The 17114-nt window shown below is 36.0% G+C and overlaps 1 protein-coding gene across 1 annotated transcript in view; it reads left to right on the top strand.

The window, feature by feature from the left end:
• The window catches only part of SMARCA5 (SWI/SNF related, matrix associated, actin dependent regulator of chromatin, subfamily a, member 5), a 41667-nt gene that overhangs the window by 10083 nt on the left and 14470 nt on the right, over nucleotides 1–17114 (top strand). Inside the window, exons 4-13 of the mRNA XM_011957158.1 lie at nucleotides 1787–1887; nucleotides 2875–2975; nucleotides 3710–3889; nucleotides 5299–5454; nucleotides 6013–6144; nucleotides 8208–8276; nucleotides 12262–12371; nucleotides 13837–14063; nucleotides 15929–16050; nucleotides 16123–16275. Of these exons, the coding sequence (XP_011812548.1) occupies nucleotides 1787–1887; nucleotides 2875–2975; nucleotides 3710–3889; nucleotides 5299–5454; nucleotides 6013–6144; nucleotides 8208–8276; nucleotides 12262–12371; nucleotides 13837–14063; nucleotides 15929–16050; nucleotides 16123–16275 (1351 nt within the window). The remainder of the gene's footprint in view (nucleotides 1–1786; nucleotides 1888–2874; nucleotides 2976–3709; nucleotides 3890–5298; nucleotides 5455–6012; nucleotides 6145–8207; nucleotides 8277–12261; nucleotides 12372–13836; nucleotides 14064–15928; nucleotides 16051–16122; nucleotides 16276–17114) is intronic.

Below are 17114 nucleotides of genomic sequence, written 5' to 3'. Positions count from 1 at the left end.
AGCCAGGATGGTCTCTATCTCCTGACCTCGTGATCCGCCCGTCTCGGCCTCCCAAAGTGCTGGGATTACAGGCTTGAGCCACCGCGCCCGGCCCCAAAGCACTATTTTAATACTTACTAAAATATTTCAGAATTCAGAAGTTTGCAGATATTTAAATATCATTAGTGTCATGGCGTGAAACTGGAAACTACTGTAATGAATATTGTTAGGAGATAGTCAATATGATGTCTCAAAAAGAAACACTTCTGTTACTGTTTTCTATTTTATTATTATCCTAATTGGAAATACATAATACATTGTTCGGCTTGATGTGTTATATAGTGTTAACTGGGGAGAAAGAGTCCCAGTTAACAGATTTCTTTACTCTTCAAACCATTTTAAATGGGAAGCTAATTTACCTAAAGTAATGAGGGTGATAGTATTGTCTTTGAGTATCAGGAATACATTTTTTTAAATCTTTTTGTTGTTTGTTTTTATTGAGACAGAGTCTTACTCTGTGACCCAGGCTGGAGTGCAGTGGTGTGATCTCGGTTCACTGCAACTTGTGCCTCTGGGGTTGAAGCAATTCTTGTACCTCAGCTGGGATAACAGGCTCACGCCACCAAGCCCAGCTCATTTTTGTATTTTTAGTAGAGATAGGGTTTCACCATGTTGGCCAGGCTAGTCTCGAACTTCTGATCTCAAGTGATCCACCCACCTCGGCCTCCTAAAGTGTTGGGATTACAGGCATGAGCCACTGTGCCTGGCCAGGAATACGTTGTTCTTTTTTTTTTAGGCATTCACAATTATATTCAGTTTTTAACAATAAATGACAACTCAACTTTTAAGTTTTACAACTGTAATAAGCATTTTGAGAGTAACTATAAAGGATATTTTATAAAAATGTTAAAATTATCTCCCAGTTTATGGAGAATAAATTGGGGATGGAAGTAGATCTTTGTACTCAATTTCATAGGCTCAGAATGCAGAGAAGTACAAGGAATAACAGACTAGGATGTACTGATTATGATTAGAAGCATATATAACAAATAAGAAGGCCCTTGAATTTCTGAGGAATGCTTCTATCTTGGAAGGCCAGTTATCCTTTTACCACGCATGTAGTTTTGGTAGAAATGAAGTTACAAATTAGATTCAGGGGTCTCAGTAGAGGCATAACCTGCCTTTTTCCAAATAAGATGAAAATATTTGTTGAAAGTGTCAGAACTGGGGAGTAAGTATTAATAGTTTTATTGAACCGAGCCCTTTAGAGATTAATTGGCAGTATTAAAACTTGAGAAAATTAATTTTCAAGGGGGTATATCTGATTCTCTTAGGATGTAGAATTTAGATGTGTATTTAAAAATATTTTTGGTTAATCCCTGGTCACTGCTTAAATTTCTGAGTCCTCATGCTGCCCCTTTTGCTCACAGTTGCAGTTTTAAACATGTGGTTTCTGGAACTTTTTTTCCCTTGGCAGAAAGATTTTTAAAAAGGTGTACACTTTAAAATTCAAATATTGAGATTTTCTGACTACATAGTTCTTGAAATTTGACTATCATATTTGAGTTTATTGGGTTGCGGTTAATCTATAATACTGCTATATTTTAATAACTAATGTATATTTTAAATAATTATCTAAAATGTTGCAGATTTAAATTTACTCATATTTTCTACTGTTCACTGGTTGATGCCTGTTAGAAATTTAATTTTGTGGAATCTTGGTCAGCCACTTGACTATGATGTTGAAATAGTAGCTGATAATTAAAGCCAAAACTCAAATCAGGTAATTTTGTTTTCATCTTAACAGTTACCGACACCGTAGAACAGAGCAAGAGGAGGATGAAGAACTATTAACAGAAAGCTCCAAAGCAACCAATGTTTGCACTCGATTTGAAGACTCTCCATCATGTATGTTAAACACACTTGATTTTTTTAAAAATTGTCCTTTGAGACATCCTTTGGTTAATGTTTTGGATTTGTGTAGGCTACTATCTGTGAAGCAAATTTTTAGTAATCTTAGGTGTTTATTGGTTGTGAAATAAACTTCAGATTTTGATGGAGATGAGAGCATATTATAGGACAGTAGTGCTATATTTCAAAGTTATATAAAATGTCATTGTGTTTGTTATTGCCCTGAAGTATATGTAAAACTAGGGATCATTTTGCTTTATTTTTGTCCCAGATAAGAAAACTAATTTATTTTAAAAAAGGTACTTCATGAACACATCTGCTTAGTTATTTTCTGATGTTTTTATATTAATTTGTTTTAATATTTTGTGAAATGTATTTGTTTATTGGTTAGCTTTTTATCCTCAAGTGTTTTTCAAAAGGAAATGAGGGGTACGCTGTGTACATATTAAAAAAGAAAAATCAGGTGACTGTTACGTATATTTGGTAATTATTCTGGGGAGCAAAATAAGTAGTATATCCTGAAAGAGAGCACATTGGAATGTATAAGATATATTGGAAAAATAACTTAGGAATTTTCTATTTCCTTTTTTTTTATTAGAAAGAAAATAAAATCCCCAGATAACCTGTATCTGGTCTTTATGAAAGCTGAAAATACTTGGTTAGGAACACTTGGGTTGTCATTAAAAAGACAAGAGGCCAAAGAGTCTCTCGGAGCAGTATATGGGTAACGTAAGAACTGAGTTGTTGGAATGGGTACTCTGATTCCTGCAGCCATGTTTCCCGCACTTGGTTATCTTCCATGTCCAGCGTATCCACTTCAGACCATGGCAGCTACCTGTAGTACTTTGGAACTTGCACAGTTCCTATTCTTCAAGAATCCCTTAGTAATGAAAATGAAGTCAGTAGATATTGTAGACCCAGATGAAGAGATTGCCTTGTATTTCTTGTCTTAAAATGCGTATTGTGCTTTTCTTTTGTTCTTAGACGTAAAATGGGGTAAACTGAGAGATTATCAGGTCCGAGGATTAAACTGGCTCATTTCTTTGTATGAGAATGGCATCAATGGTATCCTTGCAGATGAAATGGTACGTGTTGGTAGATTTTTTGAAGGGTATGTTTTGTATTTAAAATATCTTATACATTAAATTGACAAAAGTTTCTTACAGTCTACAACTGTTAGCAAATGGATCCTCTCTGAAACTGGTATAAGCAGCTTGCCTTAATTGCGTGTGATCTATATTTTAATTGTGAGAAATTTCCATCTGTGAAAATATAATAAATTTAAAAACAGTACATTTGAGAAACATGTTTTTGGATGACTTTTATAGTACACTGATTTATTTCCTTCCAGTTCTGTAAAACACAAGTGAGGTCATTAGTTGTTTATAAACGATAAGCATTTTTTCCAGGTGGTAGCTTGTACAGTTCTTATAAAACATTTTATCTTTTGTTAACTACTAGTTATGTAATGAATGTTTTAAAAAGTTTCCTTATTGCTATAGTGCTAAAACGTTTAATTGGTTGAAGAGAGTATGAAGTCAAAAGAAACATGTTTCAATGCTAGCTCTGCTAGATGGCTTTGGGAATGTCACTTAAACTGGGCCTTATGCGGGTGATAATAATACCTCCTTTAGAGACTTGTGAAGATTATATGACATAATACTTACAAACTTTGACATATGTTAAGTTTTTGCCATTTATTAACTATTACAAGTATGTGGCATTTCTCTTAAATATTTATCTCTGTATGTTGGGAGGTATAATTGTGAAATAATGTTTTTGTTTTTCATTGCTTCACGGTTATTTTGAAATCTTTTAGGGCCTAGGAAAGACTCTTCAAACAATTTCTCTTCTTGGGTACATGAAACATTATAGAAACATTCCTGGTCCTCATATGGTTTTGGTTCCTAAGTCTACATTACACAACTGGATGAGTGAATTCAAGAGATGGGTACCAACACTTAGATCTGTTTGTTTGATAGGAGATAAAGAACAAAGAGTAAGTTTCTAGTATTTCATTACATTTTTGATGCTAAAATAATTTGAATTCAGGCTTGAGTATGGGTATAGCAGAAGGAAGGATAAAAGAAACGGGATCTTCGCAAATACTAATATTTACAAATGTAGCATCGTCTTGGTGGATAAAAAACAGCACTTTGGGAGGTTGAGGCAGGCGGATCATGAGGTCAGGAGATCGAGACCATCCTGGCTAACACAGTGAAACCCTGTCTCTACTAAAAACACAAAAAATTAACTGGGTGCAGTGGCACGCGTGGCCTGTAGTCCCAGCTACTTGGGAGGCTGAGGCAGGAGAATTGCTTGAACCTGGGAAGTAGAGGTTGCAGTGAGCCGGGATGGCGCCACTGCACTGCAGCCTGGGCGATAGAGCAAGGCTTCATCTCAAAAAAAAAGAAAAAAATCATACTGGGAAGAAGACACTGGAAACTGTAGAAAGCTGTAAGAATATATTGTGTTTCTCTCCCTTTTGGGAGTGGTTGTATAAAATCAGTGGTTTTGCTCTCATTAGAAGTATTTTCTCGTTTTTAAAAGATGTTTTGATATGTGAGTTGGTTGGAATTTAAGGAGCCACATTTTTAGATGAACGTGTGTAGTGGTAATAGTCACAGAATTACGATTTTTAAAGATGGTTGAGTCATATATAGTAATTTGGTGATTTATTATGGCATCTAACAAAATAAGTTAAAATTTCGATCAGTTAACAACATCCTTGTGGGAAGAAGAGATGGAAATAATAACATTAGTATGTAAAGTTCAGATTTGGAAATCTATTCAGACTCTACTAAACAGCTGTGTACTTGTTTTTTATTTCCCCTTCATTTACCTGTGAGTGATAAGTCTAGATTTTTTTTCTTTCCTTTTCTAGTTACGTTGGGTATTTTAAATTATCAATATTTGTTTGTTTGGGAGCCCAGAGAGTGGTAATTACTTAATAACCACTCTTTGCTTCAGTTTTCTTACCTTTAAAATAATACTATTAGGAATATGTTAATACATTTATAAACCTGAAAGGAATGCAGATGCCTACTACTGCTGACTATCTTTCCGCCCTCTTCCTTTCTTTATGTTAAAACCTCCCTCTTTTTTGTCTAAATCTGTCTCCTAAGGATATCCATATCTAGTGGAATTGCAGAAAACCATTTTAAGTGTCTATTGAATTTTGCATGGGTTAACTTTGTCAGTTTTTTAAAACTTAATGGTTCTGACATTTAAATGATTGATGACGTTACTTCAGTGTTAAGAAAACTGATTCTAAACGTTTGCATAATATAGCTACTCTACTCCTTTTTAATATTCCCACCTCCTTTTACACATTAGATTACTTGTCATCAGTAAATTTAATGCGTGGTTTATTTCTGTGAGATGTAATTTTTTTCTCTTGTTACACAGGCTGCTTTTGTCAGAGACGTTTTATTACCGGGAGAATGGGACGTATGTGTAACATCTTATGAAATGCTTATTAAAGAGAAGTCTGTGTTCAAAAAATTTAATTGGAGATATTTAGTAATAGATGAAGCTCACAGGATCAAAAATGAAAAATCTAAGGTAATTTGATACTTAGATGTGAAAAGCTTTCCTGTAAGAATTTGATTAAAGTACAGATTTTTTTTTCGTTTAAGTTATGAAATACATGTGCAGAACGTGCAGGTTTGTTATGTAGGTATGCATGTGCCATGGCGATTTGCTGCACCTAGCAACCCATCATCTAGGTTTTAAGCCCCGCGTGCATTAGATATTTGTCCTAATGCTCTCCCTCTGCTTTCTCCCCACCCCATGGCAGGCCCTGGTGTGTGATGTTCCCCTCCCCGTGTCCATGTGTTCTCACTGTTCAGTGCCCACTTATGAGTCAGAACGTGCAGTGTTTGGTTTTCTGTTCCTGTGTTAGTTTGCTGAGAACGATGACTTCCAGCTTCATGCATGTCCTTGCAGAGGACATGAACTCATTCTCTTTTATGACTGCATACTATTCCCTGATATATATGTGCCGTATTTTCTTTATCCAGTCTATCATTGATGGGCATGTGGATTGTTCCAGGTCTTTGCTGTTGTAAATAATGTAATATGCAGAATATTCTCATGGTGTATTTGGTTCTTTTCTTTCAGTTGTCAGAAATAGTGAGGGAATTCAAGACTACAAATAGACTATTATTGACTGGAACACCTCTTCAGAACAACTTGCATGAGCTGTGGTCACTTCTTAACTTTCTGTTGCCAGATGTGTTTAATTCAGCGGATGTAAGTATTTCCTGATGCTTTCTGGTAATAATAATATTTAGCTTAATGCTATATATTTTTGTAATGAAAGTGGCCTGTCTTAGCATGGCTTGAGAGTAGTATTAATTTTTTATGCTTTCATTTACATAGTTAGCCTGGTATTATCTCCTAGGTTGTCTCTGTATAATGGGAATTTAGTTTTGTGCCTTTGGTTTCAATCTTACTTCATTATTATTATTCTTTTATGTTTTTTTGAGACATAATCTCACTCTGTCATACAGACTGAAGTGCAGTGGTGCGATCTTGGCTCACTGCAACCTCCACCCCCGGAATTCAGGTGATTCTTGTGCCTCAGCCTTCCCAATAGCTGAGATTACAGGTGTGTGTCACCACGCCTGGCTACTTTTTGTATTTTTTGTAGGGATGAGGTTTTGCCATGTTGTCCAGGTTAGTCTCAAGCTCCTGCCCTCAAGTGATCTGCCTGTCTCGGCCTCCCGAAGTGCTGGGATTATAGGTGTGAGCCACCACGCCAGGCCTCAGTCTACTTTAAATCATTATTTTCTCTATCTGAAATGGCATAAAGTGTCACTTCTGTTTGGTAAGTCATGTTGGCCTGATTTTGTTTCAGTGGCTCTAGGTTGACTGGTTATGGTTTTAAGGTGCTGCTCAAGGTATTCCTGAAGTGATTTGTATACCTCACATTGCTTATGTTTTAAGTCCCAAGGGTGACTGTCAAATTTAGTGAAATCTGTCTGGCTTTTCTTTTATTATAGTCTAACAAACAAATAGAACCTAATCTTTACGGATTATTTGTAGTCATAGAAATGATAGCAATGGTTAATTAGCTATTTGAACTGTTAATAGTAATATAATAGCTATGTCAAGAGTTTGTGCTATTAGAAATTGCAGGGTTTTTTTTTGTTGGACCAGCGTTTATTTTTGAATCTTTGTTTACATAGCTGGCATCTTGTGTGTATTGGAGGGATTTGAAGAGCTCCACGTTAGTATATTTTTGTACAGTTAAGTTATAAAAAGGTATTAATTTTGTTTTTTTCTGTTGAAGATTATTTGGAAAGAATAGTGATTTTGTGCTGTAAAAAGATATTTAATCGATCTCGAAAAGCAGTTTTAGTTTCGATTTTACGTATTTTGATGTTCTTGAGATAATTCCTTTTTTCTCACTACATTGACACTTTCATTTACTTTAGTTAAAGCAGTGAATTCTAAGATTATGTTTACTCAAAAACAAAGCACGTATATAATACATATTTTCAAGAGATGAGGTTAGGGAAACTGTCCTTGTATCCTAACCAAATATTAATGAAATGCTGGTAATTTCAATTTCATTTAGTAAGTTTGATTAAAATTGACATTGTTCTGTAAACTCGTATTTGAGAAGTCTGAATGGTCTTAGAGAACAAACTATAAAATGTTTTAATTTTCAAGCTTTTATGAAAATTGAAAGATATTTTTCAAGAATATTAATTTGGCCGGGCGCGGTGGCTCAAGCCTGTAATCCCAGCACTTTGGGAGGCCGAGACGGGCGGATCACGAGGTCAGGAGATCGAGACCATCCTGGCTAACACCGTGAAACCCCGTCTCTACTAAAAAAAAATACAAAAAACTAGCTGGGCGAAGTGGCGGGCGCCTGTAGTCCCAGCTGCTCGGGAGGCTGAGGCAGGAGAATGGCGTAAACCTGGGAGGCGGAGCTTGCAGTGAGCTGAGATGCGCTACTGCACTCCAGCCTGGGCGACAGAGCGAGACTCCGTCTCAAAAAAAAAAAAAAAAAGAATATTAATTTTCTAATTCTATAGAACTTGCTTTCCAAGTTTTCTTTTTACTGTGAAACTTGTTATTTTGATGTTTTTGAGAAGAATATTTAGAAGGTAATGTGATTTCTGATCTACTTGTTTTAAAATTTGTTGATAACAATGACACATGAAAAATGGGATTGGACTAAGTGGTTTTTTTTTGTGGGTTACAATTAAAATTACTAATTCTAGAAATCATTTCTATATCTGGTATTATAGGGTATTTATTAATATTATCTCTGATCTGAGTATTTTTTTTTTTTTTTAATCTAGGACTTTGATTCCTGGTTTGATACGAACAACTGCCTTGGGGATCAAAAACTAGTTGAGAGGCTTCATATGGTAAGTATTTTGGAGTAGTGTTAAAGCATATTTCTGATGGGAAAAAGGATAAAGGTTTAAATTAGTAGATTATTTTCCTACCAATAAAAAGCACAATGGCTTAAGCATCAGATCTGCTTGAATTCTGACACTTAACTGTTACATCTTAAACAATCAGTGTAGGGGATGATGTGTGGTTGTTTCAGTGTTAGAACCTTGAGTGGAATCCTGACTTAAGGGAAAAAGTAATCTCTTACAGTTATACAAAGTACAGTGGGGGAAAGAAGAATTGCATAATAATTAATATAGAGAATTTTTTGTTGTTGTTTGATCTTGGCTCACTGAAATCTCTGCCTCCCAGGCTGAAGCAGTCTCTCCCCACTCAGTATCTAGAGTAGCTGGGATTACAGACACTCGCCACCATGCCCAGCTACTTTTTGTATTTTTTGCAGAGACAGTGTTTCACCATGTTGCCCAGGCTAGTCTCGAACTTCTGAACTCAAGTTATCAACTTGCCTGCCTTGGCCTCCCAAAGTGTTGGGATTACAGGCATGAGCCACCACGCCTGGCCTTATAGATAAGTTTTTAAAGCTTAGTTCAATTAACATTCCATAGAAGAATCTAACAAGTTCACTTTTGAAAGGGCTAAAGATCCCTCTTTTTTCTTAAATCTAGTGACATTGTGTGTAAGCAACTGCCTTGCATAATGAGCAGAGTTGGTATGTTTTTGCTTTGCTGTATAGGTTTGTTTTTACATACAGCTTCCTGGGACGGTTCTCAGGTAAAAGTTGGTAGGTAGAGAAACTTCTCTAACAGACTCCAGATTAAAATACCCTGGACAGCAGGTTAAAGCAGAAGCTTGTAAGAATGTCATATGAAGCCCTTAATGACCTAACTCAGGAATTTTCAGCCTCCTTTGACGTTTTGGTCTGGGTATATCTTTGAGAGGGGTAAGCAGAGAGGGGAGAACGTGATTGTCCTGTGTGGTGTTGTATGTTTAATAGCATCCCTGACACTTCTACTCACTAGATGGCAGTAGTGACATTCCTCCAGTTGTGACAACCAAAAATTTCTCGACATTGCAGATGTCCCCTGGGGAACAAAATTGTGCCCCTCCATGACCTAACCTTTTTAACATTCTTTGGCATCTGTTTTACTACTTCTTATATTGAGCTTTAATATGATAGATTGCTGACCCCACTGTCAGTTTTCTCTAAACATTGTGGTAATTCGAATCTATTTTTGCTTATCATTTTTGCTACATCTAGAATCCTTTTTCCTGGTCTCTTTGCTAATGCCTAGTCCAAGACTCAGTTACATCACCTCCACTGAACCAGCCAGGCTGAGGCTGGCCTAGCCATCTGTGTATTCCATCTTTAACAGTCTGAGCACCCTAACATTATAGGACTTTGCAGAGGATATTGAGATGATTCACAAGTGTTTTCCATACTGGATTGTAAGCACAAAGGCAGGAAGCACATATTTATTTGTCTTTATATACCTGGCACAATGCCTAGTTAGAGTGGATATTTGAGCAGGGAAAAAAATTTAAGTTCATGATTGTTCAAATATTTCATTATAAAGTACTTTAAAATTCTTAAATACTGAGAGTTTTGTTAAATATTTGAAGGTAGTAATTTCCTAGCTACCTTTATTTCAATTCAGATGGCATTCATGCGTCTGAGCACTCTCTTCGTATTTACTTAGACCAAGGATTGTGGAGTGTATGTGTAATCTTGGGAGTAGAAAAGGAGGCAGAAGAACGTGGATTTTTTCATGCATTTTTTTTTTCCCCTTATTCCTCTGCTCTTGGCTTTCCTGTAGTAAATACCTAGGTACATCTAGGTAAAGCAAATGAACAACCCACAGAGCAGAATCAACCAGATTTGGAAACTTTTATTCACAGGGCATTTTGAAAATGCTTATGAAGTCAAGGAAAAGAGGTCTTGTAGCTACCTCTCTATTTTCTCCTGCTCTTTACTTTGAAGTTTCTAGAGTAGCACCTGTGGTCTCATAATGAAAGGAAGGTTTAGAAGTCAGTATGGATATGCTTAGGAATGAGATAACTCTTACTTGATCTAATGCTGCAAAAGAACCCCTTATTCCCTCCACCCCCCAAAAACACCTTAACCCCCCTTTAGGGGTAAATAAGACTCCCTTATTTCCCCCACCCCCAAAACACTTAATAGTTTATTAACAACGCTAGAATTTATGGGTTGACCGGGTGATTTCTTTGTGGGTTACACTTAGGTTTATCCAGTTAGATTTATTTAGCTGGACAATGCTAGAAGAGAACCAGTTGGAGCTAAAGGTCTTCACTTACACATCTGGCAGTTGCTGGCGCCTGTCGACTAGGGCTAAACTAGCTTTTCTACATGGTGATATTAGAGAGGTGTTGATGATATTTTCCCCAGTGATGTCTAATTTGTTTTGTGATATAGTCACTGTTTTTAAAAACCAGTGTAGATAGAACAGAGGTACAAAAAAGGGTATTTTTAGTTGTATAGTTAATTTTAAAACTTACTGTTTTATGAAAATGAGTGAACTACTCATTTTCGTGGATTACATATAACATATAACGTGGAAATGTCTCATTGTTTAATAAAAGAAACCAGATATAAATAGGTGCTTATTGAGTGAGTCCATGTATATAAAGTTGAAAATGATAGGTGAAATTAATTTATGGTGTCTAAAAGTAAGAATATTGCTTACCCTTGGGAAGGAGAAGAGGGGATAGTGACTGGAAGGGACACAAAAATGATTTCTAGAGTGTTCTATTTAGGTAATAACATGGGTACTTTTACAGTACTTGAATAAAATTTCTAGAACTGTACACTCATGATTTATTGAAGTGTATACTTGTATATTCCTTCTGTAAGTTAGGACAGTAAGTTTAAAGACCAACCATAAAAGAGATCTTAATGAGACCCTTGCCCATTCTTAAGCAATGTTAGACAGTCTGCATGCAAGTAACTAGTTTTAGACCTGAAAGGTAGCAAATTGTTGAAAACATCATTTTAAAAATTTACTATTGTTTTTAGTATTTTATGGTAGTATAACAAGTACATACTCATTATGTATACAGGCACATCTCATTATGCTTTGCAGTGCCTCACAGATACTGTATTTTTAAGAAAAATTTACTTTTCAAAACAAATAGATGGTTTGTGGCAATCGTGTGTCAAGGAAGTCTATCAACACCATTTTCCCAAGGCTTGTGTTTACTCTGTTTTTAAAGCAATAATGTATTGCTTTAAATGATGTATCACATTTTTAAAGTAATAATGTATTTTTAAACTAAGGTATGTACTTTTTAAAAGACATGATGCTATTGCACACTTAATAGTGTAAATGTAACTCTTAGATGCACTGGGAAATGTGACTTGCTTTATTGAGGTAGTCTGGAACTGAGTCTACAATATCTCTGAGGTATGCCTGTATTGAATAAGTAATGATCTTGTATTATTACCCTTCAGGAACCCAGTAGTAATAAATTATATACAGTTAGCCCTTCATATCCATAGGTTCCACATCCATAGATTTAATCAACTGTGGATTGGAAATATTTGCCCCCAAAACAGACAAAAATAAAATGGATGGTTCCATCTGTGTTAAATATACTGACCTTTTCCTTGTCATTATTCCCGAAACAGTATAGTGTAACAAGTATTTACATAGCATTTACATTCTATTAACTGTTATTACAAGTAATCTAGAGATGATTTAAAGTATATGGAAGGATGTTTGTAGGTTATATGCAGATACTACATTTTATATAATGGACTCGAGCATTTGTGGATTTTGATATTCAAAGGGAAGGGGACGGGAACTCGTCTCCCATAGATACTGAGATATGACTATATTTGCAGGGAGAAATCCTAAGAAATCACTTGATACTCATGAAGAGAAATTTCTTTTTCATATATTTTATATACAATTCTAAGATGCTGAAATATGACCTTATGTGTAATATTGGTATTACCTATTTATTTTTGTCCTTTTTAAGGTTTTGCGTCCATTCCTGCTTCGTCGAATTAAGGCTGATGTTGAAAAGAGTTTGCCTCCAAAGAAGGAAGTAAAAATCTATGTGGGCCTCAGCAAAATGCAAAGGGAATGGTATGTGTTCTCAGATATACTTGATAGCACTATTGATTCTTCCCTAAATTTCATTTGTATTTTGTTTTCCTAATTTGTGTTTTCATGGAATTGCAGTTTGCTGGATTGAACTCAACCTGAAAAGAGTTTTCTCGTCATGTAGTAGAGGGCTTGTTCATTAAGTTCGTTATAGAAAATTTTGAACCTACTAGATGACAGAATCAGGATGGAAGGCTTATAAATCCAAAATTAAAATTGGGATTTAAATAAATGGGTTTCATATGAAGCCATCTATTTGGGTTTTTTTAAAAGGAAACTGATAGCACAGTGTGGGAAATACACGGTTCACTTAGTAGTTCATAAATACTGGGTCAGCAGTGTAAAGTGGCTGCAGAAGAAGAGACTGTTATGTAAGTGTAGTGTTCAAAGAGGGGGGATAAATTTACCCTTTTCTTTACTGGTCTCATTATATTTCATGTATATTTAAGTGCATACTTAAATTTTGAAAAGTATTTGCAAGAGACTAGAGTTGTTTGGTTAAAGAACTTAATATCATATAGAGAACTGAGCATGTTATCTGGGTAGGAGGTTATCTGTAGAAGGTGGTTGGTCCTAAATGTCCTCAAAACATTTGAAAGAGTAGCAGATACTAGGCGTAGCTTGGACGACTGTAAAACAGAACTAAGATGAGTCAGTGCTAAGAGAAGACAAATATTTTTTAAACATTTGAGTGAACTTTATATCAGAATTGAGATGGAAAGGTCTGCCTTGTTGTTTAAGCATAGATAGCTTAGGCTACTTATTTTGTTCAAAGGATCCAAGGCTCTAAAACTTTAGTGCTTAGACAAATTATTCATTCTTTCATAACAATGTCTAAATTCTTAGTATACATTCAAGGCTTTTTATAATCTGGCCTTAGATTATGGCTGTAGCTTCACAGACCTACCTCACAGGCGTATCTCCCTCCCCCTATGTATTTATATGTATGTTTAAATCACGTTGTATTCATATTGTTCTCATCATCATGCCTTACCATCTTGTCTTCTCAGATGTTAGGGTTCTTACCTAAATGCTACACTAGCTATGGGGTATATAAAAATCGAGTAGTGGCACTTTCTGTTGCAAAAAACTACAAACTAAAATTATGTTTAAAACTTTTTTAAAGTTTTGCTTTATTACTTAAAAATATAATATCTTACTGCTTTGTTTTAATTCTACCCAAGGGAACTGTTTTTGTACTTTTAAAATAATATCCTCAAGGCCCAGGGCATAAGTGTGAACATTGTAACGCTATGTACAATAAAGAAAAATGGAAGCAAAAAGAAAGAGGTTACAGATGTTAAGTTCCTAACCATCCCTAGAAGTTGATGAGTAGTTTCTTACAGATATTTGGGGGTTCAGGTGGGGAAGGGGGTTAAATATGTAAAGTGGCAGGGGTTGATCAAGAAACGTTTAAGCTCTAAAAATATTTTTCTTCTTTGAATAGGTATACTCGGATATTAATGAAGGATATAGATATACTCAATTCAGCAGGCAAGATGGACAAAATGAGGTTATTGAACATCCTGATGCAGTTGAGAAAGTGCTGTAATCATCCATATCTCTTTGATGGAGCGGAACCTGGTCCACCTTATACAACAGACATGCATCTAGTAACCAACAGTGGCAAAATGGTGGTTTTAGACAAGCTGCTCCCTAAGTTAAAAGAACAAGGTATCTGTTACCCGTATCAAATTATCAAAACTGTTTTAAAATGCTCATGTTAAAACAAAGGAGCACTATACTTTGAAATGACTGCTCTGATGCTTTCCAAAGTTGAAGTGTAGAATATTCAAAAAACCTATTCATTATCTGAGCTCTAACCCCTACTCCTGATTTTAGGCCTTAAGTCTCTTAGAAGGTAAGCAATAGTTAGAGCAACCATACTCCCTTGATTTTGGGAAGAGTTTACACTTTATATATACTTTCCTAGAAATTACAGCTTTCTGTCATAAAATGTGAAGATTGCACCTCCCTCCCACACATGGTTCCCAGATCCATTGTTAGACAGTGGTAGTGTGTTCATGATACTGTTTTTTAATTATTTATGTGGGGTTTAGTTTAATTAGGTATTATGTACATGGACCTGAAACATTTTTATTTATAGTATGTTGACTTTTTATATGAAAAGGGGTATGTCTGTGGTGTGTGTTTGGGTATATTTAAATTACACGAATGTAGAAAGAACTTAGAAGCCAGCTTCCAATTTTAACTAATAAAAAATGTTTTTAGTCTACTATACTTCTCCTCCTCCCAGATTATTTGAAGCAAACGTCAGATACTGTAGCATTTCATAAATTATCTCTCTCTTAAAGATAAGAAATATCACTGATACAGTATTAAGTGTACAGATTCAAGTTTGTGTTTCTCTCTGTATTTTAATAAGAATGACAGTTGTACCAGTAGATGAATCTCCTCTATGATACTATCAAAAGCATATTGTAAGAGTTGTCAGTGAATGGGTTTACTTTTTCCTTTTTACAGCTTTTTGTAGAGATAGATTTTTAAAAAATGCTTTCCTTGAAAGCAAAGTAATTAAAGGAATTGAATTGGTGGGGAGGAGTGGCAGGAACTTGGTGGGAATATTCAGATATTATTGTAAAGTATATTAAACTCGGCAGGGAAAATGGAGACTATTAAATGTTCTCATGTTGCAGTACTTTTTGGAAGGCTGAGGTGGGCAGATCATTTAAGGTCAGGAGTTCAAAACCAGCCTGGTCAACATGGTGAAACTCCATCTCTACCAAAAATACAAAAAATTTAGCTGGGCATGGTGGCATGCACCTGTAGTCCCAGTTATTTGGGAGGCTGAGGCAGATGAATCACTTGAACCTGGGAGGCAGAACTGAGATGGCACCACTGCACTCCAGCCTGGGTGTCAGAGCGAGACTCCATCTCAAAAAAAAAAAAAAATTCTTATGCATTTGAGGTGCAGGAATGTGTGACAACAGCAGATTGTCAGCCTCCGCTTCTAAGACGGGATCATTTCATAATCATTACTTTTCAAAATGATCCTTTGTCTTGATGCATTCTACTGAAATTATTATGTAGCTGCCTAAAGAAGTGGAAGGCAGTCAGATAGTTTGAATCACATCAGATAAGTGAAGGATAGTGATTGTAGATATATGAGGCACATATTACGGTCCTTTGATCTGGAATGGGTCTTCAGAACCAGGTTGAAACCTGGAGTATTAGGTGTGTGTTGGGGGTTTGGGGAGTCATACGCATTGAAGAGGAGTTGTGGAGTAGTTTATTTTTAAACATGTGGGGTAACAAGATAATGATTATCTTACCCTTTGAGATGGGAAAGCCTTCCAGACCAGAGGCAAATATGCTTTTCTGTACAAATGTTACCCCTTTTTATTTGTGCCATGGTGAGAAAAAAGTGGGAAACGACTGACTTGGATAATAATGTGTAGATTTTTTTGCCCCCTTGTAACCAAGTAGGTAACTTTGGAATTAAAGATAATTGGTTAGTCTTACTTTTGGTTACCCTTAAATTTTTCTACTTTTGAATATATTAATATATTCACTAACAGGTTCACGAGTATTAATCTTCAGTCAAATGACAAGGGTATTGGACATTTTGGAAGATTATTGCATGTGGAGAAATTATGAGTACTGCAGGTTGGATGGTCAGACGCCCCATGATGAGAGACAAGTGAGTAAAATTTGGGGAGGGAGATAAAAAAGAATCATAAATGTTTTGACAATAATTTTATTTTATCCATAGGACTCCATCAATGCATACAATGAACCAAACAGCACAAAGTTTGTTTTCATGTTAAGCACGCGTGCTGGTGGTCTTGGCATCAATCTTGCGACTGCTGATGTAGTAATTTTGTATGATTCTGATTGGAATCCCCAAGTAGATCTTCAGGCTATGGTAAGAGATAACAAATAAATATGTTCTGTGCTTAGTAGATGAATTAGTTAGGGTGAGCTAATTCTACAAATATCAGTGACTTAACCCGATAGAATTTTATTTTTCTCCAATCCAGTGGTTCAGTGAGAGTATATAGAGTTGATGTTCCATCTAAATATAAGGGTATTCCCATCTCAGAGATCTGCCATATCTTAGGACCCTGGAGTCCTCTGCTATGTCCTCTGCATCCTATTGGCAGAGGGGGAAAGGATAGAGTTGGAGATTTCCCAGGAAATTTATGGATCAGACCTTGAAAGAGCCTCCTTGTCTCTCCACCCTCTTGATCAGACAGTTGGACAGAACTCAAATCATGTAGCATAACTGCCTGCAAGGGAATTGGTAAATAATATTGTAGTTGTATCACAGGATGAAAGAGAATTGGGTTTGATGAGCAACTAGCCTGTCTGCCACTTTAGATATTTAAAAGATACACCTGTGTGAAAGTACTAGTCGGATCAGGAAGATTATTTTTAGATTGAGAGAATTGATACTGCAGATTGGCCTGACCCATGATACTGGTGACTATAAACCCAACTGTAATTAGTCACTTCCTTTTTTTTTTGAGACGGAGTCTCACTCTGTTGCCCAGGCTGGAGCACAAGGTCCGCCTCCCGGATTCACACTATTCTCCTGCCTCAGCCTCCCAAGTAGCTGAGATTACAGGTGTGCACCACCACGCCTGGCTAATTTTGTATTTTTCTTAGAGATGGGGTTTCACCATGTTGGTCAGGCTGGTCTTGAATTCCTCACCTTCAGGTAATTCCCCCACCTCAGCCTCCGAAAGTGCTGGCATAACAGGA

This window comes from Colobus angolensis, unplaced genomic scaffold, assembly GCF_000951035.1.
Source record: "Colobus angolensis palliatus isolate OR3802 unplaced genomic scaffold, Cang.pa_1.0 Scaffold111, whole genome shotgun sequence".
In the NCBI taxonomy this organism is placed as follows: Eukaryota; Metazoa; Chordata; class Mammalia; order Primates; family Cercopithecidae; genus Colobus; species Colobus angolensis.
Note: the sequence above shows the minus strand (reverse complement) of the source record. Positions and strands in the feature narration are given on the sequence as shown.